A 24,860-nucleotide genomic window follows, 5' to 3' on the forward strand; every position below is an offset into this window, starting at 1 on the left:
ATAAACCTAGTTTCAGATTTGTGAAACTTGTTTTGTCATAATATTAAAAGGGCAATATCAAATTGTTTCTGGAGATCATCATAGCCTATAAATCCATGTCTAAAAACAATGTACTATACCTGAACTAGTCAAAGCTGGACCCTAAAGACTGTTTTAGCCTTTTTATAGTTATGGAAACAGATAAAAAATATATTAAAAACTGCCATCCTTGAACCTGGACTAAAAGGACACTGGGAACCTGCTGAAGATTTGACAGTAATGTGAAAAGGAGAAAATAGATTTAAAACATGAGTAAAACAAGGTATGCATGACATAACTTTATTTTGGGGAGCCATTGTTACTGATTATTACATTGGTACTGTACTGTGATACTGTATGTGTTCATGTACATCATTTGATAATTGTTCAGAGCCGACAGAAAACAAGGAATGAATCCACCATTATAACAGTTCAGGTTTAATTTATGTTTACCTGATAATAAGTCAGCTGTACATTCAATCACAGCGGTTAGAAAATCAAAAGTTGAATTCCCACCATTGCGCCCTGTATGAGGGATCCTCAATGAAGCCCAGGTTTTTAAATAGCCTGTAGGAGACCTCGTTCTCCTCCTCTATGTTGCAGAACACTGGGTAGCCCTCAGCGAAGAGCCTCTTTGCCAAGGTGCTGACCAGGACTTTGGCGTAGCCTCTCCCTCTGTGTTCTGGCAGAGTGTACAATAAGCCCATAGCACAGTAATCATACACCAGAACCCAGGACACCGGCTGGCCCTGGTCGTCAGTGATGCAGCAGGATGGGAAGTTGCTGATGAGGTTTTTAATGTTCATGTAACCCTGCTTGTTCCCTCCGAACTTCCAGGTTTTATTCACCAAGTCAACGTGGGAAAGGTTAAGAGTGGAAATCCTCGATTCAAGCTCACTGTGTAGAGACAAACACAGAGTGGAGAAACAATACTATTAAAAGTTATGTACACATGTCCTTATGAAGCACATTTTAATGATCTGGCTATACCTGTCAACTGCTGCTGGGAGTAGATGGCTGCTGTCTGGCAAATACAGGAGATGCACCGTGACATAGCATCGGTTACTGACTTCTCTGTCAGCAGACACTTCTTTGAGCATGGGGACATGGGAAATGTCACATCCTGTAGGACAAAAATGATTCACATGTTAATACCATTCTGTTATTTTTCTTTGCAAACCAGTAGTGGAGGAAGTATTCACCTCCTTTACTCGGTTAAAATAGCAAAGCCCACACTGCAAAAATACTCTATTACATGTTAAAGTCCTGAATTGAAAATATTAAAAGAACAGTGTGTAGGATTTGGCGGCATCTAGTGGTGTGGTTGCAGATGCAACCAACTGAGTACCCCTCCGCTCACTCCTCCCTTTCTAAGACTTCAATAACGTGAGTCACAGAGTGCAAAACCATGGTAACGGCGTTCGCCTCTATCAGAGGCAATATTTAGCATCTAAGTATCAAAAGTAAAAGTACTCATGCAGAAAAATAGTCCTGTGAGTATCAAACTTTTATATATTAGGCTGTTGTGAAGATTATTATTAGTGATGCATTAATGTTTAACTATTATATTACTGTAAGTTGGTCGAGGTGGAGTTCAAGTGGCTGTATCATATAGCTGTATTGTTATAGCCTATTTACACTAGGCTACACCACTGTTAGATGCAGCAGTGTCTGCAGAGATTTAAACTCACCTGCAATAACAAAATAAGTGCTCCAGTCAATTGCATTCTCCTCTGTCAGTATTTTCTTTAAAATCTCTTCATCCGTGCTGTAGTAAGCCACCTTTTTCATGAACTCCAGGGCGCGCTTGTTCTGTGAAGTAAAGACTAAATGTAGCAATCATGTGGACAAAAAGGACGATGTATAGGTTACAACGTGTCCAATTCTCCTATGGGATATGAACTCACCTTGGGGTCAGGTCGGCAAATGATGACCTTAAAGTCAGGCCAGGTATCAACGACGACCTCCAGTGTGGTTGGTTTCTTCCTGTTAATCCCATATAGGAAACCGTAAACCTAAAAACAGAAAATGTTTAGACTATATTTAGGCCTATGAGCTGACATATGGAGGAATGTATTTTAAATAGCTTTCAGCTTGACTACCTTAAAACTCTTGGGTAAGTGTTTAAGCAGAACTCCTTCAGCGATCTGTAGTTCTTCTGAGTTCAGGACCTTCATGTTTGAGGAGTGAAGCTTCTTTAATGGTGCAGTTTATCCTGCCTGCTGGTTTAAACTGCTCTGTTCCAATAAAAATAGTCTCAGCCTTCATAAATCATTGACAGGCGGTCACCAATCGCAGGCCTGGTTACAAAGTGTGTCATAGCAGCTGGGCGGGTCAACTCAAAACAGACAAATACCTGGCTCTTTTCTGTCTGAAAATTAAAACTCTTATATTTCTTAGATCCCAAATTGTTTGTGCAATTATTTAATGGCCAAAATACATTTTAATTACAAAAAAGTTGTATTATTGATTATGTAGGCCTAATGCTGTGACAGTAGATACATCCCCTATTAATTATCAAAATAAAATCTGTAGCATAAAATGGAAATACTCAAATAACTAGTACCTCAAGACTGTACTTAAGCTAACTGCTTGAGTAAATGTACTTTCCACGACAGTCGTCCAGTGTATTAGAGGCTAATACTTGTCAAACAGGTAAATACTCGTCATAAACCTAGTTTCAGATTTGTGAAACTTTTTTTGTCATAATATTAAAAGGGCAATATCAAATTGTTTCTCGAGACCATCATAGCCTATAAATCCATGTCTAAAAACAATGTACTATACCTAAACTAGTCAAAGCTGGACCCTAAAGACTGTTTTAGCCTTTTTATAGTTATGGAAACAGATAAAAAATACATTAAAAACTGCAGTCCTTGAACCTGGACTAAAAGGACACTGGGAACCTGCTGAAGATTTGACAGTAATGTGAAAAGGAGAAAATAGATTTAAAACATGAGTAAAACAAGGTATGCATGACATATCTTTATTTTGGGGAGCCATTGTTACTGATTATTACATTGGTACTGTACTGTGATACTGTATGTGTTCATGTACATAATTTGATAATTGTTCAGAGCCGACAGAAAACAAGGAATGAATCCACCATTATAACAGTTCAGGTTTAATTTATGTTTACCTGATAATAAGTCAGCTATACATTCAATCACAGTGGTTAGAAAATCAAAAGTTGAATTCCCACCATTGCGCCCTGTATGAGGGATCCTCAATGAAGCCCAGGTTTTTAAATAGCCTGTAGGAGACCTCGTTCTCCTCCTCTATGTTGCAGTACACTGGGTAGCCCTCAGCGAAGAGCCTCTTTGCCAAGGTGCTGGCCAGGACTTTGGCGTAGCCTCTCCCTCTGTGCTCTGGCAGAGTGTGCAAAAAGCCCATACCACAGTAATCACACACCAGAACCCAGGACACCGGCTGACCCTGGTCGTCAGTGATGCAGCAGGATGGGAAGTTGCTGATGAAGTTTTTAATGTTCATGTAACCCTGCTTGTTCCCTCCGAACTTCCAGGTTTTATTCACCAAGTCAACGTGGGAAAGGTTAAGAGTAGAAATCCTCGATTCAAGCTCACTGTGTAGAGAAACACATTATGATGACCTTTCATTTGAGTGGAGAAACAATACTATTAAACGTTTCACTTTTAAGCAAAGTTATGTACACATGTCCTTATGAAGCACATTTTAATGATCTGGCTATAGGGGAGAGTGGGGTAAGATGAGCCAGTGGTGACCCACCCCCTCTATCTTGGCAACTGTGATTATGTTTTGTCATGTGACCATTATTTTAGGAAGTACCCATCATTTATATCTTGCTGTGATGGAGTTAAGCACATGGGAGAAGTAGTAAGTACTTTTTTACACCAAAAACAGTTTTTTCCCAGTCAAAGTAAATTTTCTGCATGTCAGGAATAATGGATGTTAGGTCAAAGCAAATTTATCCAGGTCTAAAAAAATATATTATACACGTTGGTGATTTACTAAGATATAACACCATGTTAATCCCTTCGTTAAAGATTAGCCTGAATTGCTAAGCTAGGCCATTTTTTCCAAAATGGTAGCTATGGGGCAAGTTGAGCCACTGGCTCACTAATATTCTACTGTTATTCCGAGCCACTGGCTCAATTTACCCCACCATAAATTAACCAAATTAATTATCTGATGTATAAAATGGTATTACCGTTGAGTGTTACACAACTTGGTTTGATTTTTTATATGTTAACCTTTATAGAAGAGGGAGATAAAGGAAGTTAAAACAGTTGGTTATAGTGGAACAGCAGAGGCAAAGAGGGTCTTCACAGAAGCTGGCTGAACAGTTCCATGGCCTTACTCCAAAGAAATGCTGTGAACTGGCATTGGAATTGGCAGAAAGAAACAACCTTCCTGTCCCCAACAACTGGAAAGAGAAGGGTTTAGCAGGTAGGCCTAGGTCAAACCAAAGACCAAGACGAAAATCACAGCGTACAGCAGTTCTGAGGAGAGTGATGTTCCCATCCCATTTGATGACACTTCTGAGCATGAGTGTTCTAATGATTAGAGAAGTGAATCAGACATCACAGATCTGTTAGTTGGTGACTTTGTCATAGTAAACTTTGTATCCAAAGGCAGGAGCTACCATTACATTGGCTTGGTTGAGAGCCTGGAGGGCAACGAAGTGAGTGCAAGATTTCTCAGAAGAATCCGGGGGAACACTTGACGTGAGAAGCCCACCTTTGCATTCAAGGAAAAGGATGAGGCATCTTTTCCACTGAGTGATGTGCTGAAGGAGCTACCTCAACCTCAAAAGGCTGGAGGAACTGCAAGGAGGGAGCAACAGTTCATATTTCCCTGCAACCTTGACGACTGGAATATAGTCGAATATTGAATGATATTTTGATTTTTCAATGGTCTTGAAACTCACTGGTGGTTTGTTCTCAAAAGTTCATAACTGTGAAACTGTTTGTTAACACACTTATGCTGAGGTTTAAACTTAAAAACTCAGATGTTCAGTTTACCCCACGATGGCTCAACTTACCCACTGACTCGGATCAACTTACCCCTTACCTGGGGCAAGTTGAGCCACAGGAGCACTTTTTTATAGCTTACAGCTTTGTTATAGATGCATGCTGATCATTTCATTTGATAGGAGAGATCCTGAATTTAAGGTTCATGTTTTCATTTTACTTCTGTCTCATTTTTCCTAACCTCGATGACAGCATAAGTAAAAATTGGCTCATCTTACCCCACTCTCCCCTACCTGTCAACTGCTGGTGGGAGTAGATGGCTGCTGTCTGGCAAATACAGGAGATGCACCGGGATATGGCATCGGTTGTTGACTTCTCTGTCAGCAGACACTTCTTTGAGCATGGGGACATGGGAAATGTCACATCCTGTAGGACAAAAATGATTCACATGTTAATACCATTCTGTTATTTTTCTTTGCAAACCAGTAGTGGAGGAAGTATTCACCTCCTTTACTCTGTAAAAATAGCAAAGCCCACATTGCAAAAATACTCTATTACATGTTAAAGTCCTTAATTGAAAATATTAAAGGAACAGTGTGTAGGATTTGGTGGCATTTGGAGGATTTGCAGATTGCAACCAACTGAGTATCCCTCCGCTCACTCCTCCCTTGCCAAGACTGTGGTAACGTGAGCCGTCGAGTGTAAAACCATGATAACGCCGTTCGCCTCACTCAGAGACCATCCTTACCATGATAACACTACTTTAGGAGCAACGGAAGTCAGACGGCGACAGTTTTGCACTCTGCAGCTCACGTTACTGCAGTTTCACAAGCGTCTCTCTAGAGCCAGTGTTTGGTTTGTCCATTCTGGGCTACTGTAGAAACATGACGGATCAACATGGCAGACTTTAGATATGAAGTATAGGTGTAAGAAAATATTGAAAAAATCTAATATTGCAATATTATGTTTTGTGATACTGTATCGATTCTCAAAAACACCATATTGATCTTTAATTAATAGTTTATGGGTTAATCAATACTTTATTTTATTTTCAAAGAGATGTGCCCTCTCAGTGTATTTGTCCTCTAAAAGTAGTGCTATGATGTTGGATGTTACAGGGACTGTGATAAATGCAAATGCAGATCTCACTGTCCTGATTGCATGAACAAAGATTTTATACATATGGTGGTGTGTTCTTTCCTAAAATAAGATTTAAAAAATCACAATATATTGCCTTACTTACAGTATCACAAGGGCTAACCCCTGTATCGTGATACATATCATAACGCCAGATTCTTGCCAATACACAGCCCTAATATGAAGGGCTCATTCTAAGCTAACTAAAACACAACGATTCTTCGTTTCAGGTGATTATACACTAATGAAAACACAGTTATCAATATTATATTCCATTTCTGTGAGTATCAAACTTTTATATATTAGGCTGTTATTAAGATTATTATTAGTGATGCATTCATGTTTAACTATCATATTACTGTTAGTTGGTCGAGGTGGCGTTCAAGTGGCTGTATTATATAGCTGTATTGTTATAGCCTATTTACACTAGGCTACACCACTGTTAGATGCAGCAGTGTCTGCAGAGATTTAAACTCACCTGCAATATGAAAAAAAGTGCTCCAGTCAATTGCATTCTCCTCTGTCAGTATTTTCCTTAAAATCTCTTCATCCATGCTGTAGTAAGCCACCTTTTTCATGAACTCCACGGCGCGCTTGTTCTGTGAAGTAAAATGTATTAATCATGTGGACAAAAAGCATGATGTTTAGGTTACAACGTGTCCAATTCTCCTATGTGATCTCACCTTGGGGTCAGGTCTGCAAATGATGACCTTAAAGTCAGGCCATGTATCAACGATGACCTCCTTTGTGGTTGGTTTCTTCCTGTTAATCCCATATAGGATACCGTAAACCTAAAAACAGGAAACATTTAGACTATATTTAGGCCTATGAGCTGACATATTGAGGAATGCATTTTAAATAGTTGCAGCTTGTCTACCTTAAAACTCTTGGGTAAGTGTTTAAGCAGAACTCCTTCAGCAATCTGTAGTTCTTCTGAGTTCAGGACCTTCATGTTTGAGGAGTGAAGCTTCTTTAAATGTCACAGAAATACTTTCATTATTCCTGGTAATGAACAGAATCGACATCGAATCAATAACAACTTTCGTTATGTACAGTATTTTATTTCCAGCGCACATTAAAGCTACCTGCAAATCCAACCAATGAGTACTTCCTGTCCAGATTTCAAAGTAAAGGGTGTGATTAAAGGCAACAGTAGTTTAATATTTGGACTTAGTACTTCTTATACTACTTGCACAATTAATATGAAGTACTTTTACTGTGTACTTTTTCAGTAATCCAATGTCAAAGTCCCCTCTAGAGAACAAGAATAAGACTTTTTTTTCGAAAAGTACACAGTAAAAGTACTTCATAATAATTGTGCAAGTAGTATAAGAAGTACTATGTTAAAATATACCAGATTCATAATTATGATTCATATTGAGGAATGCATTTTAAACAGCTTGCAGCTTGTCTACCTTAAAACTCTTGGGTAAGTGTTTAAGCAGAACTCCTTCAGCAATCTGTAGTTCTTCTGAGTTCAGGACCTTCATGTTTGAGGAGTGAAGCTTCTTTAATGGTGCAGTTTATCCTGCCTGCTGGTTTAAACTGCTCTGTTCCAATAAAAATAGTCTCAGCCTTCATAAATCATTGACAGGCGGTCACCAATCGCAGGCAACGTTACAAAGTGTCTCATAGCAGCTGAGCGGGTCAACTCAAAACAGAAAAATAGTTGGCTACTTTCTGTCTGAAAATTAAAACTCTTATATTTCTTAGATCCCAAATTGTTTGTGCAATTATTTAATGGCCAAAATACATTTTAATTACAAAAAAGTTTTATTATTGATTATGTAGGCCTAATGCTGTGACATTAGATACATCCCCTATTAATTATGAAAATAAAATCCGTAGTATAAAATGGAAATACTCAAATAACTAGTACCTCAAGATTATACTTAAGCTAACTGCTTGAGTAAATGTACCTTCCACGACTGTCGTCCAGTGTATTAGAGGCTAATACTTGTCAAACAGGCAAATACTCGTCATAAACCTAGTTTCAGATTTGTGAAACTTGTTTTGTCATAATATTAAAAGGGCAATATCAAATTGTTTCTGGAGATCATCATAGCCTATAAATCCATGTCTAAAAACAATGTACTATACCTGAACTAGTCAAAGCTGGACCCTAAAGACTGTTTTAGCCTTTTTATAGTTATGGAAACAGATAAAAAATACATTAAAAACTGCCATCCTTGAACCTGGACTAAAAGGACACTGGGAACCTGCTGAAGATTTGACAGTAATGTGAAAAGGAGAAAATAGATTTAAAACATGAATAAAACAAGGTATGCATGACATAACTTTATTTTGGGGAGCCATTGTTACTGATTATTACATTGGTACTGTACTGTGATACTGTATGTGTTCATGTACATCATTTGATAATTGTTCAGAGCCGACAGAAAACAAGGAATGAATCCACCATTATAACAGTTCAGGTTTAATTTATGTTTACCTGATAATAAGTCAGCTGTACATTCAATCACAGCGGTTAGAAAATCAAAAGTTGAACTCACACCATTGCGCCCTGTATGAGGGATCCTCAATGAAGCCCAGGTTTTTAAATAGCCTGTAGGAGACCTCGTTCTCCTCCTCTATGTTGCAGAACACTGGGTAGCCCTCAGCGAAGAGCCTCTTTGCCAAGGTGCTGACCAGGACTTTGGCGTAGCCTCTCCCTCTGTGTTCTGGCAGAGTGTACAATAAGCCCATAGCACAGTAATCATACACCAGAACCCAGGACACCGGCTGGCCCTGGTCGTCAGTGATGCAGCAGGATGGGAAGTTGCTGATGAGGTTTTTAATGTTCATGTAACCCTGCTTGTTCCCTCCGAACTTCCAGGTTTTATTCACCAAGTCAACGTGGGAAAGGTTAAGAGTGGAAATCCTCGATTCAAGCTCACTGTGTAGAGACAAACACAGAGTGGAGAAACAATACTATTAAAAGTTATGTACACATGTCCTTATGAAGCACATTTTAATGATCTGGCTATACCTGTCAACTGCTGGTGGGAGTAGATGGCTGCTGTCTGGCAAATACAGGAGATGCACCGGGACGTGGCCTCGGTTGTTGACTTCTCTGTCAGCAGACACTTCTTTGAGCATGGGGACATGGGAAATGTCACATCCTGTAGGACAAAAATGATTTACATGTTAATACCATTCTGTTATTTTTCTTTGCAAACCAGTAGTGGAGGAAGTATTCACCTCCTTTACTCTGTAAAAATAGCAAATCCCACACTGCAAAAATACTCTATTACATGTTAAAGTCCTTAATTGAAAATATTAAAGGAACAGTGTAGGATTTGGTGGCATTTGGAGGATTTGCAGATTGCAACCAACTGAGTATCCCTCCGCTCACTCCTCCCTTGCCAAGACTGTGGTAACGTGAGCCGTCGAGTGTAAAACCATGATAACGCCGTTCGCCTCACTCAGAGACCATCCTTACCATGATAACACTACTTTAGGAGCAACGGAAGTCAGACGGCGACAGTTTTGCACTCTGCAGCTCACGTTACCGCAGTTTCATAAACGTGTTGGAGAATTACGGTGGCCTTCAGGTAATGTAAAAACGTGAAAGGCTCTCTCTAGAGCCAGTGTTTGATTTGTCCGTTCTGGGCTACTGCAGAAACATGACGGAGCAACATAGCAGACTTTAGATATGAAGTATAGGTGTAAGAAAATATTGAAAAAATCTAATATTGCAATATTATGTTTTGTGATACTGTATCGATTCTCAAAAACACCGTATTGATTTTTAATTAATAGTTTATGGGTTAATCAATACTTTATTTTATTTTCAAAGAGATGTGCCCTCTCAGTGTATTTGTCCTCTGAAAGTAGTGCTATGATGTTGGATGTTACAGGGACTGTGATAAATGCAAATGCAGATCCCACTGTCCTGATTGCATAAAAAAAGATTTTATACATATGGTGGTGTGTTCTTTCCTAAAATAAGATTTACAAAATCGCAATATATCGCCTTACTTACAGTATCACAAGGGCTAACCCCTGTATCGTGATACATATCATAACGCCAGATTCTTGCCAATACACAGCCCTAATATGAAGGGCTCATTCTAAGCTAATTAAAACACAACGATTCTTCGTTTCAGGTGATTATACACTAATAAAAAAACACAGTTATCAATATTATATTCCATTTCTGTGAGTATCAAACTTTTATATATTAGGCTGTTATGAAGATTATTATCAATGATGCATTAATGTTTAACTATCATATTACTGTTAGTTGGTCGAGGTGGCGTTCAAGTGGCTGTATTATATAGCTGTATTGTTATAGCCTATTTACACTAGGCTACACCACTGTTAGATGCAGCAGTGTCTGCAGAGATTTAAACTCACCTGCAATAAGAAAAAAAACGCTCCAGTCAATTGCATTTTCCTCTGTCAGTATTTTCCTTAAAATCTCTTCATCCGTGCTGTAGCAAGTCACCTTTTTCATGAAGTCCACGGCGCGCTTGTTCTGTGAAGTAAAATGTATTAATCATGTGGACAAAAAGCATGATGTTTAGGTTACAACGTGTCTAATTCTACTATGGGATGTGATCTCACCTTGGGGTCAGGTCTGCAAATGATGACCTTAAAGTCAGGCCATGTATCAACGACGACCTCCAGTGTGGTTGGTTTCTTCCTGTTAATCCCATATAGGATACCGTAAACCTAAAAACAGGAAATGTTTAGACTATATTTAGGCCTATGAGCTGACATATTGAGGAATCCATTTTAAACAGCTTACAGCTTGTCTACCTTAAAACTCTTGGGTAAGTGTTTAAGCAGAACTCCTTCAGCGATCTGTAGTTCTTCTGAGTTCAGGACCTTCATGTTTGAGGAGTGAAGCTTCTTTAAATGTCACAGAAATACTTTGATTATTCCCGGAAATGAATTGAATCAACATCGAATCAATAACAACTTGCGTGTGTACAGTATTTTATTTTCCAGCGCACTTTAAAGCTACCTGCAAATCCAATGAAGGGATGCTTCCTGTCCGGATTTCAAAGTAAAAGCGTGGCATGTATGGTTTCAGATCCATTATTTGTGATTAAAGGCAACAGTAGTTTAATATTTTGACTTCTTAAACTACTTACTCAATTAAGACTTTTTGTCTCACTTTGAAGTCGGATAAAACACATTTCTTCCATAAGTAGTTTATGATGATATATTTTAACATAGTAATTCTTATCTACTTGCACAATTAATATGAAGTACTTTTACTCTTTACTTTTTGAGTAACCAAATGTCAAAGTCCCTTCCAAAGACCAACAATAAGCCTTTCTGTATAAATTTGAAGTGGGATAAAAGTTAATTCTTCCATAAGTAGTTTATGATTCTGATATTTTTGGATTTACTATTTCTTAGATTACTAGCACAAGCACTATGAAGTACTTTTACTGTGTACTTCTTGATTAATCCAGTTTCAAAGTCCCTCCCAGAGACCGAGAATAAGACTTTTTGTCTCACTTTGAAGTCGGATAAAACACATATCTTCCATAAATTGTTTATGAGTCTGATATATTTTAACATAGTACTTCTTATTCTACTTGCACAATTAATATGAAGTACTTTTACTGTGTACTTTTTCCAGTAATCCAATGTCAAAGTCCCTTCCACAGACCAAAAATAAGCCTTTTTGTCTAAATTTGAAGTGGGACAAAATTAAATTCTTCCATAAGTAGATTATGAAATTAATAGTTGGACTTAGTACTTCTTATACTACTTGCACAATTAATGGGAAGTACTTTTACTGTGTACTTTTTGAGTAATCCAATGTCAAAGTCCCTTGCAGAGACCAGTGATATGCATTTTTGTCTCACTTTGATGTGGGATAAAAACAAATTCTTCCATAAGTAGTTTATTAATCTAATATTTTTGTACTTAATACTTCTTATACTACTTGTACAATTAATATGAAGTACTTTTACTGTGTACTTTTTGAGTAATCTAATGTCAAAGTCCCTTGCAAAGACCAAAAATAAGCCTTTTTGTATAAATTTGAAGTGGGACAAAAATTAATTCTTCCATAAGTAGTTTATGATTCTGAAATTTTTGGACTTGGAACTTCTTAGACTACAAGCACAAATACTCTGAAGTACTTTTACTGTGTACTTTTTTAATAATCCAATGTCAAAGTCCCCTCCAGAGACCAAGAATAAGCGTTTTTGTCTAAATTTGACCTTGAATAAAAATAAATTCTTCCATTAGTAGATTATGGGTCTGATATTTTTCGACTTAGTACGTCTTAGACTACTAGCACAAGCACTATGAAGTACTTTTACTAAATCTGGACCAGAAGTATTCATTCGTGGGATTTGCGGTATAGCTTTAAAGTTTCCTGAAAATATAATACTGTACATACGGAAGATGTTATTGATTCGATGTTGATTCAGTTCATTACCGGGACTAATTAAAGTATTTCTGTGACATCTTATTGAGAAACTGTATTCCAAAGTCTGCTCGGTCACTTTGCTGGATGTATAAAGAGAGCAAGAGACTCACTTCCAACAGCTCCCCGGGGCAATTACCGTAAACGTTCAGATCATTCGGGCACTGTAAACACTGGAGCGGCTGGTTTGACCACGGAAAAACGAAATACGGCTGGCTTGACCGCAGTAATTAACTGCATTAGGCAGGGTTGATGATGTTATCCAGTATACCCTACTTGTTATATTGGTTGAAATAGTCTTTACACCCCGACAGCGAGCCATTACTTATGAGCTCTGAAAAATGACCGGAAAAGAGCCGTCATCTGTAGCTGCTGTAACCCTGTAAAAGCGTCTACCAATTACTGCCTCGCGGTCCGCTTGGAAAGAACCAATCAGATGCCTCCCTGCCTCCCTGCTCGTACTCTACCCTTGGCGTGCACCAGCCTGAACTCAAAGCGCGTTGCCGCCGCAAGATTACTGGAAAATGGAAGAGAAAACTCAGCCAAAAATAGCACTGCCGCGGTAACTTGTCATGAGGTAGCATTGTTAAGTTGAGGTCCTCTCTCCGCTCTGTGTCTGTGAAGTAGTCCCAATTGTCCGGTGCTTGTGCATGTGTGTCGGGGGTCGTTGCATTGGAAGGAGTCCCGAGGGGAGGGGGTGGGTTTAGACGGAGCTCCTGAGGCGATGCTACTTTCAAATTATGCTAGCTTTCCAACATCGTCTACCCTATCTTTAATGACCAAAATACATTTTCATTTTAAAAAAAAACTTTATTATTGATTATGTAGGCCTAATGCTGTGGCAGTAGAAACATCCCCTATTAATTATGAAAATAAAATACTCAACATACTCAAATACTCAAATAACTAGTACCTCAAGACTGTACTTGAGCACAGTGCTTGAGTAAATGTACTTCCCACCACTGTCGTCCAGTGTATTAGAGGCTAATACTTCTACTATCAAATGTTTCTCGAGACCATCATAGCCTATAAATCCATGTCTAAAAACAATGTACTATACCTAAACTAGTCAAAGCTGGACCCTAAAGAGTGTTTTAGCCTTTTTATAGTTATGGAAACATATAAAAATACATAAAAAATTGCCATCCTTGAACCTGGACTAAAAGGACACTGGGAACCTGCTGAAGATTCGACAGTAATGTGAAAAGGAGAAAATAGATTTAAAACATGAGTAAAACAAGGTATGCATGAAATTCCTTTATTTTGGGGAGCCATTGTTAATGATTATTACATAGGTACTGTACTGTGATACTGTATGTGTTCATGTACATAATTTGATAATTGTTCAGAGCCGACAGAAAACAAGGAATGAATCCACCATTATAACAGTTCAGGTTTTGATACAATGCTTTGGAGAGCCTATGCAATTTACATTTTAATCACAATTACATTCACTTGCAATTTATGTTTACCTGATAATAAGTCAGCTATACATTCAATCACAGTGGATAGAAAATCAAAAGTTGAATTTCCACCATTGTGCCCTGTATGAGGGATCCTCAATGAAGCCCAGGTTTTTAAATAGCCTGTAGGAGACCTCGTTCTCCTCCTCTATGAAGCAGTACACTGGGTAGCCCTCAGCGTGGAGCCTCTTTGCCAAGGTGCTGACCAGGACTTTGGCGTAGCCTCTCCCTCTGTGCTCTGGTAGAGTGTACAATAAGCCCATAGCACAGTAATCATACAACAGAATCCAGGACACCGGCTGACCCTGGTCGTCAGTGATGCAGCAGGATGGGAAGTTGCTGATGAGGTTTTTAATGTTCATGTAACCCTGCTTGTTCCCTCCGAACTTCCAGGTTTTATTCACCAAGTCAACGTGGGAAAGGTTAAGAGTGGAAATCCTTGATTCAAGCTCACTGTGTAGAGAAACACATTATGATGACCTTTCACTTGAGTGGAGAAACAATTCTATTAAACGTTTCACTTTTAAGCGAAGTTATGTACACATGTCCTTATGAAGCACATTTTAATGATCTGGCTATACCTGTCAACTGCTGCTGGGAGTAGATGGCTGCTGTCTGGCAAATACAGGAGATGCACCGTGACATAGCATCGGTTACTGACTTCTCTGTCAGCAGACACTTCTTTGAGCATGGGGACATGGGAAATGTCACATCCTGTAGGACAAAAATGATTCACATGTTAATACCATTCTGTTATTTTTCTTTGCAAACCAGTAGTGGAGGAAGTATTCACCTCCTTTACTCGGTTAAAATAGCAAAGCCCACACTGCAAAAATACTCTATTACATGTTAAAGTCCTGAATTGAAAATATTAAAAGAACAGTGTGTAGGATTTGGCGGCATCTAGTGGTGTGGTTGCAGATGCAACCAACTGAGTACCCCTCCGCTCACTCCTCCCTTTCTAAGACTTCAATAACGTGAGTCACAGAGTGCAAAACCATGGTAACGGTGTTCGCCTCTATCAGAGGCAATATTTAGCATCTAAGTATCAAAAGTAAAAGTACTCATGCAGAAAAATAGTCCTGTGAGTATCAAACTTTTATATATTAGGCTGTTGTGAAGATTATTATTAGTGATGCATTAATGTTTAACTATTATATTACTGTTAGTTGGTCAAGGTGGAGTTCAAGTGGCTGTATCATATAGCTGTATTGTTATAGCCTATTTACACTAGGCTACACCACTGTTAGATGCAGCAGTGTCTGCAGAGATTTAAACTCACCTCCAATAACAAAATAAGTGCTCCAGTCAATTGCATTCTCCTCTGTCAGTATTTTCCTTAAAATCTCTTCATCCGTGCTGTAGTAAGCCACCTTTTTCATGAACTCCAGGGCGCGCTTGTTCTGTGAAGTAAAGACTAAATGTAGCAATCATGTGGACAAAAAGGACGATGTATAGGTTACAACGTGTCCAATTCTCCTATGGGATATGAACTCACCTTGGGGTCAGGTCGGCAAATGATGACCTTAAAGTCAGGCCAGGTATCAACGCTGACCTCCAGTGTGGTTGGTTTCTTCCTGTTAATCCCATATAGGAAACCGTAAACCTAAAAACAGAAAATGTTTAGACTATATTTAGGCCTATGAGCTGACATATGGAGGAATGTATTTTAAATAGCTTTCAGCTTGACTACCTTAAAACTCTTGGGTAAGTGTTTAAGCAGAACTCCTTCAGCGATCTGTAGTTCTTCTGAGTTCAGGACCTTCATGTTTGAGGAGTGAAGCTTCTTTAATGGTGCAGTTTATCCTGCCTGCTGGTTTAAACTGCTCTGTTCCAATAAAAATAGTCTCAGCCTTCATAAATCATTGACAGGCGGTCACCAATCGCAGGCCTGGTTACAAAGTGTGTCATAGCAGCTGGGCGGGTCAACTCAAAACAGACAAATACCTGGCTCTTTTCTGTCTGAAAATTAAAACTCTTATATTTCTTAGATCCCAAATTGTTTGTGCAATTATTTAATGGCCAAAATACATTTTAATTACAAAAAAGTTGTATTATTGATTATGTAGGCCTAATGCTGTGACAGTAGATACATCCCCTATTAATTATCAAAATAAAATCTGTAGCATAAAATGGAAATACTCAAATAACTAGTACCTCAAGACTGTACTTAAGCTAACTGCTTGAGTAAATGTACTTTCCACCACAGTCGTCCAGTGTATTAGAGGCTCATACTTGTCAAACAGGTAAATACTCGTCATAAACCTAGTTTCAGATTTGTGAAACTTTTTTTTTTGTCATAATAGAAAAAGGGCAATATCAAATAGTTTCTGGAGACCATCATAGCCTATAAATCCATGTCTAAAAACAATGTACTTTACCTGAACTAGTCAAAGCTGGACCCTAAAGACTGTTTTAGCCTTTTTATAGTTATGGAAACAGATAAAAATACATAAAAAATTGACATCCTTGAACCTGGACTAAAAGGAACCTGCTGAAGATTTGACAGTAATGTGAAAAGGAGAAAATAGATTTAAAACATGAGTAAAACAAGGTATGCATGACATAATTTATCTTTATTTTGGGGAGCCATTGTTAATGATTATTACATTGGTACTGTACTGTGATACTGTATGTGTTCATGTACATCATTTGATAATTGTTCGATGCCGACAGAAACCAAGGGATGAATCCACCATTATAACAGTTCAGGTTTTGATGCAATGCTTTGGAGAGCCTATACAATTTACATTTTAATCACAATAACATTCACTTGCAATTTATGTTTACCTGATAATAAGTCAGCTATACATTGAATTCCCACCATTGCGCCCTGTATGAGGGATCCTCAATGAAGCCCAGGTTTTTAAATAGCCTGTAGGAGACCTCGTTCTCCTCCTCTATGAAGCAGAACACTGGGTGGCCCTCAGCGAAGAGCCTCTTTGCCAAGGTGCTGACCAGGACTTTGGCGTAGCCTCTCCCTCTGTGCTCTGGTAGAGTGTACATTAAGCCCATTGCACAGTAATCACACACCAGAACCCAGGACACCGGCTGACCCTGGTCGTCAGTGATGCAGCAGGATGGGAAGTTGCTGATGAGGTTTTTAATGTTCATGTAACCCTGCTTGTTCCCTCCGAACTTCCAGGTTTTATTCACCAAGTCAACGTGGGAAAGGTTAAGAGTGGAAATCCTCGATTCAAGCTCACTGTGTAGAGAAACACATTATGATGACCTTTCACTTGAGTGGAGAAACAATACTATTAAACGTTTCACTTTTAAGCGAAGTTATGTACACATGTCCTTATGAAGCACATTTTAATGATCTGGCTATACCTGTCAACTGCTGGTGGGAGCAGATGGCTGCTGTCTGGCAAATACAGGAGATGCACCGTGGTCAAGCATCGGTTGTTGACTTCTCTGTCAGTAGACACTTCTTTGAGCATGGGGACATGGGAAATGTCACATCCTGTAGGACAAAAATGATTCACATGTTAATACCATTCTGTTATTTTTCTTTGCAAGGGGTTGCAAACCAGTAGTGGAGGAAGTATTCACCTCCTTTACTCGGTAAAAATAGCAAAGCCCACATTGCAAAAATACTCTATTACATGTTAAAGTCCTGAATTGAAAATATTAAAGGAACAGTGTGTGGGATTTGGTGGCATCTAGTGGTGTGGTTGCAGATTGCAACCAACTGAGGACCCCTCTGCTCACTCCTCCCTTCTACGGAAGTCAGATGCCGTCAGGTTTGCACTCTGCTGCTCACGTTACCGCAGTTTCACAGAGAACTACGTAGCCTTCAGGTAACGTAAAAGCGTGAAAGGCTCTCTCTAGAGCCAGTGTTTGGTTTGTTCGTTCTGGGCTACTCTAGAAACATGGTGGAGCAACATGGCGGACTCCGTGAAGAGGACCCACTCCCTATGTAGATATGAAGTAGGGGTGTAAGAAAATAGCGAAAAAATCTAATATCGCAATATTATGTTTTATGATACTGTATCAATACTCAAAATGTTTTAATTAATAGTTTATGGGTTAATCAATACTTTATTTTATTTTCAAAGAGATGTGCCCTCTCAGTGTATTTGTCCTCTTAAAGTAGTGCTATGATGTTGGATGTTACAAGGACTGTGATAAATGCAAATGCAGATCTCACTGTTCTGATTGAATAAAAAAAGATTTTATGCATATGGGGTTGTGTTCTTTCCTAAAATAAGATAAGAATACGATTTTTTTACAAAATCGCAATACATATCTTACCTACAGTATCACAAGGGCTAACCCCTGTATCGTGATACATATCATAACGCCAGATTCTTGCCAATACACAGCCCTAATATGAAGGGCTCATTCTAAGCTAACTAAAACACAACGATTCTTCGTTTCAGGTGATTATACACTAATGAAAACACAGTTATCAATATTATATTCCATTTCTGCAAATAGATCCCCCTCAATGTTACACACTATTCCTTTAAAAAAAAGTATGTAATTATTAGCTAAATGTACTTAGTATCTTAAGTATCAGAAGTAAAAGTACTCATGCAGAAAAATGGTCTGTGAGTACCAAACTTGTATATATTAGGCTGTTGTGAAGATTATTATAAGTGATGCATTAGGTAGCCTACCGTATTTAAGTTCAATTTTAGGTAATTATACTTAAAGGGACTGTTTGTAACTTTTTACATGTATAAATCTAACGGGTCGGTTTCCCACCGCGCTCACATATGCACGCTCGCTAGTGGCTACGCTGTTCAGACTCCCTGTGGACAGGTACCATCAGACTCCAACACAAACTACACGGAAGCACCAAAACCATAAAGTTCTATCTAGTGAAGCCCGTCTTGCAAAACAGTGCTGGCGGCGGTCGGAGAACGCGGGGGAGACCGTAGCTTTGGTCTCCAGGGCCGGAGTCACTGCTGTACTCTGCTCCTCTGCTCGCTTACCTTCACTCACACACCGCGCTCGTTCTCGCTCCACCTCTAGATGTGCATGCGCGCACACTACACACTGCAGAAGAGTTAGTTTAGCTCTGAGAATATCTAGTGAATGTAGTGGACGTTTGTGCAGAAATAAATGCTGCAGCTCCTCCAGACCAACAGAGGTTTCCCGTGTCTTGTGAAGTGACGGGGCTCCGCAGCGAGAAACGTTATCGTCTCCGACCAGGTGCCGGTGTCTCCCTCCGGCTGCGGTCGGAGACGATAACGTTTCTCTTCCTGCTTCTGCCCCGCAGGGTGAGGCAGGAAAAGCCAACACTAGTATCAGCAGTGATTCATGGAGAGACCTTCGTCTGGTCAGCTAACATTACTGCCAAGCAGCTGAAATATAGAGTGATATTGTGGTTTTAGCTGAACTGTGTCGCCTCACTGTGTTGAGCGATGCTCGTTCATGTCTGTTTAGAGCGAGCAAGTGCGAGCCCGACGCTGACTTTGGTTGACATAACGGCCACAGGTGTCGCTGTTAACAAGCAATTCTGAAAGTTACAAATAGTCCCTTTAACTAATTTACATTTCATGCCACTTTATAGTTCAACTCCACTACAATTCAGAAGTAAATATCGTACCTTTTATTTCACTACATTTATATTAATTGACAGCTGTAGGCTTATAGTTTATAAATGCGATTTTACTCAGGAAACATACAGTATGACCAGCTTATAAAATATGCATTATTATGAAGCTTCCTAACAGTTTATGATACAACTACTTGAACTCCACCTCGACCAATTCAGAGTGAAATGAAAGATAACCATTAAGTTAATGTACTTATTAGTGGCCTATTTACACTAGGCTACACCACTGTTAGATGCAGCAGTGTCTGCAGCGATCTAAACTCACCTCCAATAACAAAATAAGTGCTCCAGTCAATTGCATTCTCCTCTGTCAGTATTTTCCTTAAAACCTCTTCATCCGTGCTGTAGCAAGTCACCTTTTTCATGAAGTCCATGGCACGCTTGTTCTGTGAAGTAAACGTGTAGCAATCATGTGGACAAAAAGCATGATGTTTAGGTTACAACGTGTCTAATTCTCCTATGTGATCTCACCTTGGGGTCAGGTCTGCAAATGATGACCTTAAACTCAGGCCATGTATCAACGATGACCTCCAATGTGGTTGGTTTCTTCCTGTTAATCCCATATAGGAAACCGTAAACCTAAAAACAGGAAAAGTTTAGATTATATTTAGGCCTATGAGCTGACATATTGAGGAATGCATTTTAAACAGCTTGCAGCTTGTCTACCTTAAAACTCTTGGGTAAGTGTTTAAGCAGAACTCCTTCAGCAATCTGTAGTTCTTCTGAGTTCAGGACCTTCATGTTTGAGGAGTGAAGCTTCTTTAAATGTCACAGAAATACTTTCATTATTTCCGGTAATGAACAGAATCGACATCGAATCAATAACAACTTTCGTTATGTACAGTATTTTATTGTCCAGCACACTTTAAAGCTACCTGTAAATCCAACCAATGAGTACTTCCTGTCCAGATTTCAAAGTAAAGGGTGTGATTAAAGGCAACAGTAGTTTAATATTTGGACTTAGTACTTCTTATACTACTTGCACAATTAATATGAAGTACTTTTACTGTGTACTTTTTCAGTAATCCAATGTCAAAGTCCCCTCTAGAGAACAAGAATAAGACTTTTTTTTCGAAAAGTACACAGTAAAAGTACTTCATAATAATTGTGCAAGTAGTATAAGAAGTACTATGTTAAAATATACCAGATTCATAAACTACTTATGGAAGAAATGTGTTTTATCCGATTTCAAAGTTAGACAAAAAGTCTTATTCTTGTTTTCTAGAGGGGACTTTGACATTGGATTACTGAAAAAGTACACAGTAAAAGTACTTCATATTAAAGTGCAAGTAATATAAGAAGTACTAGGTTAAAATATATCAGACTCATAAACTACTTATGGAAGAAATGTGTTTTATCCTACTTCAAAGTGAGACAAAAAGTCTTATTATTGTTCTGTAGAGGGGACTTTGACATTGTATTACTGAAAAAGTACACAGTAAAAGTACTTCACAGTATTTGAGCAAGTAGTATAAGAAGTATTAAGTCCAAATATTAAACTACTGTTGCCTTTAATCACACCCTTTACTTTGAAATCTGGACAGGAAGTACTCATTGGTTGGATTTGCAGGTAGCTTTAAAGTGCGCTGGAAAATAAAATACTGTACATAACGAAAGTTGTTATTGATTCGATGTCGATTCAATTCATTAGCGGGAATAATCAAAGTATTTCTGTGACATTTAAAGAAGCCTCACTCCTCAAACATGAAGGTCCTGAACTCAGAAGAACTACAGATTGCTGAAGGAGTTCTGCTTAAACACTTACCCAAGAGTTTTAAGGTAGACAAGCTGCAAGCTGTTTAAAATGCATTCCTCAATATGTCAGCTCATAGGCCTAAATATAGTCTCTAAAATGTCTGTGTTTTTAGGTTTACGGTTTCCTATATGGGATTAACAGGAAGAAACCAACCACATTGGAGGTCATCGTTGATACATGGCCTGACTTTAAGGTTATCATTTGCAAACCTGACCCCAAGGTGAGATCACATAGGAGAATTAGACACGTTGTAACCTAAACATCATGCTTTTTGTCCACATGATTAATACATTTTACTTCACAGAACAAGCGCGCCGTGGACTTCATGAAAAAGGTGACTTGCTACAGCACGGATGAAGAGATTTTAAGGAAAATACTGACAGAGGAGAATGCAATTGACTGGAGCGTTTATTTTCTTATTGGAGGTGAGTTTAGATCTCTGCAGACACTGCTGCATCTAACAGTGGTGTAGCCTAGAGTAAATAGGCTACTAGTAAGAACATTCACTTAATGTTTAACTTTCATTTCACTCTGAATTGGTCGAGGTGGAGTTCAAGTAGTTGTATCATAAACTGTTAGGAAGCTTCATAATAATGCATATTTTATAAGCTTGTCATACTGTATGTTTCCTGAGTAAAATCGCATTTATAAACTATAAGCCTACAGCTGTCAATTAATATAAATGTAGTGAAATAAAAGGTACAATATTTACCTCTGAATTGTAGTGGAGTTGAAGTATAAAGTGGCATGAAATGTAAATCAGTTAAGTATAATTACCTAAAATTGAACTTTAAAGGGACTATTTGTAACTTTCAGAATTGCTTATTAACAGCGACACCTGTGGCCGTAAAATCAACGAAAGTCAGCGTCGAGCTCGCGCTTGCTCGCTCTAAATACACCTGAACGAGCATCGCTCAAAACAGTGAGGCGACACACGTCAGCTAAAAGCACAATATCACTCTATATTTCAGCTGCTTGGCAGTAATGTTAGCTGACCAGACAAAGGTCTCTCCATGAACATGATTTAGATCTGATCTTAGTGTTGGCTTTTCCTGCGTCAGCGCAGGCTGATGCAGCGGGGCTCTGCAGCGTGTCTCCCTGCTCTCTCCACCCGCAGCCGGAGAGAGCAGAGGAGACACCGGCACCCGGTAGGTAACGAGACGATAACGTTACTCGCTGAGGAGCTCCGTCACTTCACAAGACACGGGAAACCTCTGTTGCTCTGAAGGAGCTGCAGCATTTATTTCTGCACAAACGTCCACTGTACATTCACTAGATATTCTCAGAGCTAAACTAACTCTTCTGCAGTGTGGAGTGAGCGCGCGTTCACGTCTAGAGGTGGAGCGAGCTGAGCGAGAACGCGCGCGCTGTCTGAGTGAAGGCAAGCAGGCAGAGGAGGAGATGCAGCGACCACACGCGAACGAGCATATGCGAGCGCGCATGTGTGGCGACCCGGTACATTTATACGCCTTTAAAGGGACTGTTTGTATCTTCTTACATGTATAAAGCTTGCATACGTGCGCTTAGGGTGGCTACGCTGTTCAGACGAGACTCCAACACAAACTACATGGAAGCACCAAAACCGCAAAGTTATATCCGGTGAAGCCCATCTTGCTAAACAGTGTTGGCCGCGGTCGGAGGACGCGGGACAGACCGTAGCTTTGGTCTCCAGGGCCGGAGTCTCTGCTCCATGCTCCTCTGCCTGCTTGCCTCACTCACACACCGCACGCGTTCTCGCTATTTCGCTCCACTCTTACGTGCATGCGCGCACACTACACACTGCAGAAGACTTCGTAGCTCTGAGAATATCTAGTGAATGTACAGTGGACGTTTGTGCAGAAATAAATGCTGCAGCTCCTCCAGACCAACAGAGGTTTCCCGTGTCTTGTGAAGTGACGGGGCTCCGCAATGAGAAACGTTATCGTCTCCGACCGGGTGCCAGTGTCTCAGGACACCGGGAGGGAGGCTGAAGCAGGAAAAGCCAGCACTAGGATCAGCATTGATTCATGGAGAGACCTTCGACTGGTCAGCTAACATTACTGCCAAGCAGGTGAAATATAGAGTGATATTTTGGGTTTAGCTGACGTGTGTCGCCTCACCATTCATGTCTATTTAGAGCGAGCAAGCGCGAGCCCGACATTGACTTTCATTGACTTAACGGCCACAGGTGTCGCTGTTAACAAGCATTTCTGATTCTTACGGTCCCTTTAAATACGGTAGAATGGGTATAATGGGAATCCATTGCTCCTAAAGTAGTGTTATTATGGTAAGGATGGTCTCTGAGTGAGGCAAACGGTGTTATCATGGTTTTACACTCGATGGCTCACGTTACCGCAGTCTTGGCAAGGGAGGAGTGAGCGGAGGGATACTCAGTTGGCTGCAATCTGCAAATCCTGCAAATGCCACCAAATCCTACATACTGTTCCTTTAATATTTTCAATTAAGGACTTTAACATGTAATAGAGTATTTTTGCAATGTGGGCTTTGCTATTTTTACCGAGTAAAGGAGGTGAATACTTCCTCCACTACTGGTTTGCAAAGAAAAATAACAGAATGGTATTAACATGTGAATCATTTTTGTCCTACAGGATGTGACATTTCCCATGTCCCCATGCTCAAAGAAGTGTCTGCTGACAGAGAAGTCAACAACCGATGCTATGTCTCGACGCATCTCCTGTATTTGCCAGACAGCAGCCATCTGCTCCCACCAGCAGTTGACAGGTATAGCCAGATCATTAAAATGTGCTTCATAAGGACATGTGTACATAACTTCGCTTAAAAGTGAAACGTTTAATAGAATTGTTTCTCCACTCAAGTGAAAGGTCATCATAATGTGTTTCTCTACACAGTGAGCTTGAATCGAGGATTTCCACTCTTAACCTTTCCCACGTTGACTTGGTGAATAAAACCTGGAAGTTCGGAAGGAACAAGCAGGGTTACATGATCATTAATAACCTCATCAGCAACTTCCCATCCTGCTGCATCACTGACGACCAGGGCCAGCCGGTGTCCTGGGTTCTGGTGTATGATTACTGCGCCATTGGCTTAATGTACACTCTGCCAGAGCACAGAGGGAGAGGCTACGCCAAAGTCCTGGTCAGCACCTTGGCAAAGAGGCTCCACGCTGAGGGCTACCCAGTGTTCTGCTTCATAGAGGAGGAGAACGAGGTCTCTTGCAGGCTATTTAAAAACCTGGGCTTCATTGAGGATCCCTCATACAGGGCGCAATGGTGGGAATTCAACGTTTGATTTTCTAACCACTGTGATTGAATGTGTAGCTGACATATTATCAGGTAAACATAAATTGCAAGTGAATGTAATTGTGATTAAAATGTAAATTGTATAGGCTCAAAAAAAAGTTTCACAAATCTGAAAATGGGTTTATGACGAGTATTTACCTGTTTGACAAGTATGAGCCTCTAATACACTGGACGACAGTGGTGGAAAGTACATCTACTCAAGCACTGTACTCAAGTATAGTCTTGAGGTACTAGTTATTTGAGTATTTCCATTTTATACTACGGATTTTATTTTCATAATTAATAGGGGATGTATCTATTGTCACAGC

General features: G+C 39.5%; 5 protein-coding genes across 6 annotated transcripts; 1 reads left to right on the forward strand and 4 right to left on the reverse strand.

Annotated features, from left to right (window-relative positions):
- Window positions 1-339: 339 nt before the first annotated feature.
- Window positions 340-7,822, reverse strand: LOC141774147 (glycine N-acyltransferase-like protein 3). Of its 2 annotated transcripts, none has more exons than XM_074646533.1 (5): window positions 6,985-7,822; window positions 1,926-2,033; window positions 1,710-1,830; window positions 1,009-1,141; window positions 340-915 (listed from the first exon to the last, which is right to left on the reverse strand). In XM_074646533.1, the coding sequence occupies exons 1-5, from the start codon at window positions 7,057-7,059 to the stop codon at window positions 516-518; spliced, it is 837 nt and encodes a 278-aa protein (XP_074502634.1). In that variant the 5' UTR covers window positions 7,060-7,822; the 3' UTR covers window positions 340-515. The 2 variants fall into 2 exon arrangements, with proteins under 2 accessions (XP_074502634.1, XP_074502633.1); XM_074646532.1 differs by lacking the exon at window positions 6,985-7,822 and adding an exon at window positions 2,121-2,282.
- Window positions 7,823-8,408: 586 nt separating this feature from the next.
- Window positions 8,409-11,074, reverse strand: LOC141774145 (glycine N-acyltransferase-like protein 3). Its single transcript, XM_074646530.1, has 5 exons — window positions 10,872-11,074; window positions 10,677-10,784; window positions 10,467-10,587; window positions 9,097-9,229; window positions 8,409-9,003 (listed from the first exon to the last, which is right to left on the reverse strand). The coding sequence occupies exons 1-5, from the start codon at window positions 10,944-10,946 to the stop codon at window positions 8,604-8,606; spliced, it is 837 nt and encodes a 278-aa protein (XP_074502631.1). The 5' UTR covers window positions 10,947-11,074; the 3' UTR covers window positions 8,409-8,603.
- Window positions 11,075-13,758: 2,684 nt separating this feature from the next.
- Window positions 13,759-15,836, reverse strand: LOC141774149 (glycine N-acyltransferase-like protein 3). The gene is made up of 5 exons (XM_074646535.1): window positions 15,661-15,836; window positions 15,466-15,573; window positions 15,250-15,370; window positions 14,549-14,681; window positions 13,759-14,420 (listed from the first exon to the last, which is right to left on the reverse strand). The coding sequence occupies exons 1-5, from the start codon at window positions 15,733-15,735 to the stop codon at window positions 14,021-14,023; spliced, it is 837 nt and encodes a 278-aa protein (XP_074502636.1). The 5' UTR covers window positions 15,736-15,836; the 3' UTR covers window positions 13,759-14,020.
- A 695-nt stretch (window positions 15,837-16,531) lies between these two features.
- Window positions 16,532-20,701, reverse strand: LOC141774146 (glycine N-acyltransferase-like protein 3). Its single transcript, XM_074646531.1, has 5 exons — window positions 20,203-20,701; window positions 20,008-20,115; window positions 19,802-19,922; window positions 17,301-17,433; window positions 16,532-17,172 (listed from the first exon to the last, which is right to left on the reverse strand). Exons 1-5 carry the CDS (start codon window positions 20,275-20,277, stop codon window positions 16,773-16,775), a joined length of 837 nt encoding a protein of 278 aa, XP_074502632.1. The 5' UTR covers window positions 20,278-20,701; the 3' UTR covers window positions 16,532-16,772.
- A 242-nt stretch (window positions 20,702-20,943) lies between these two features.
- LOC141774144 (glycine N-acyltransferase-like protein 3) lies at window positions 20,944-24,836 on the forward strand. The gene is made up of 5 exons (XM_074646529.1): window positions 20,944-21,315; window positions 21,405-21,512; window positions 21,597-21,717; window positions 23,881-24,013; window positions 24,142-24,836. Exons 1-5 carry the CDS (start codon window positions 21,241-21,243, stop codon window positions 24,539-24,541), a joined length of 837 nt encoding a protein of 278 aa, XP_074502630.1. The 5' UTR covers window positions 20,944-21,240; the 3' UTR covers window positions 24,542-24,836.
- The last annotated feature ends 24 nt before the right edge of the window (window positions 24,837-24,860 follow it).

This window comes from Sebastes fasciatus, chromosome 9, assembly GCF_043250625.1.
Source record: "Sebastes fasciatus isolate fSebFas1 chromosome 9, fSebFas1.pri, whole genome shotgun sequence".
Classification (NCBI taxonomy): Eukaryota; Metazoa; Chordata; class Actinopteri; order Perciformes; family Sebastidae; genus Sebastes; species Sebastes fasciatus.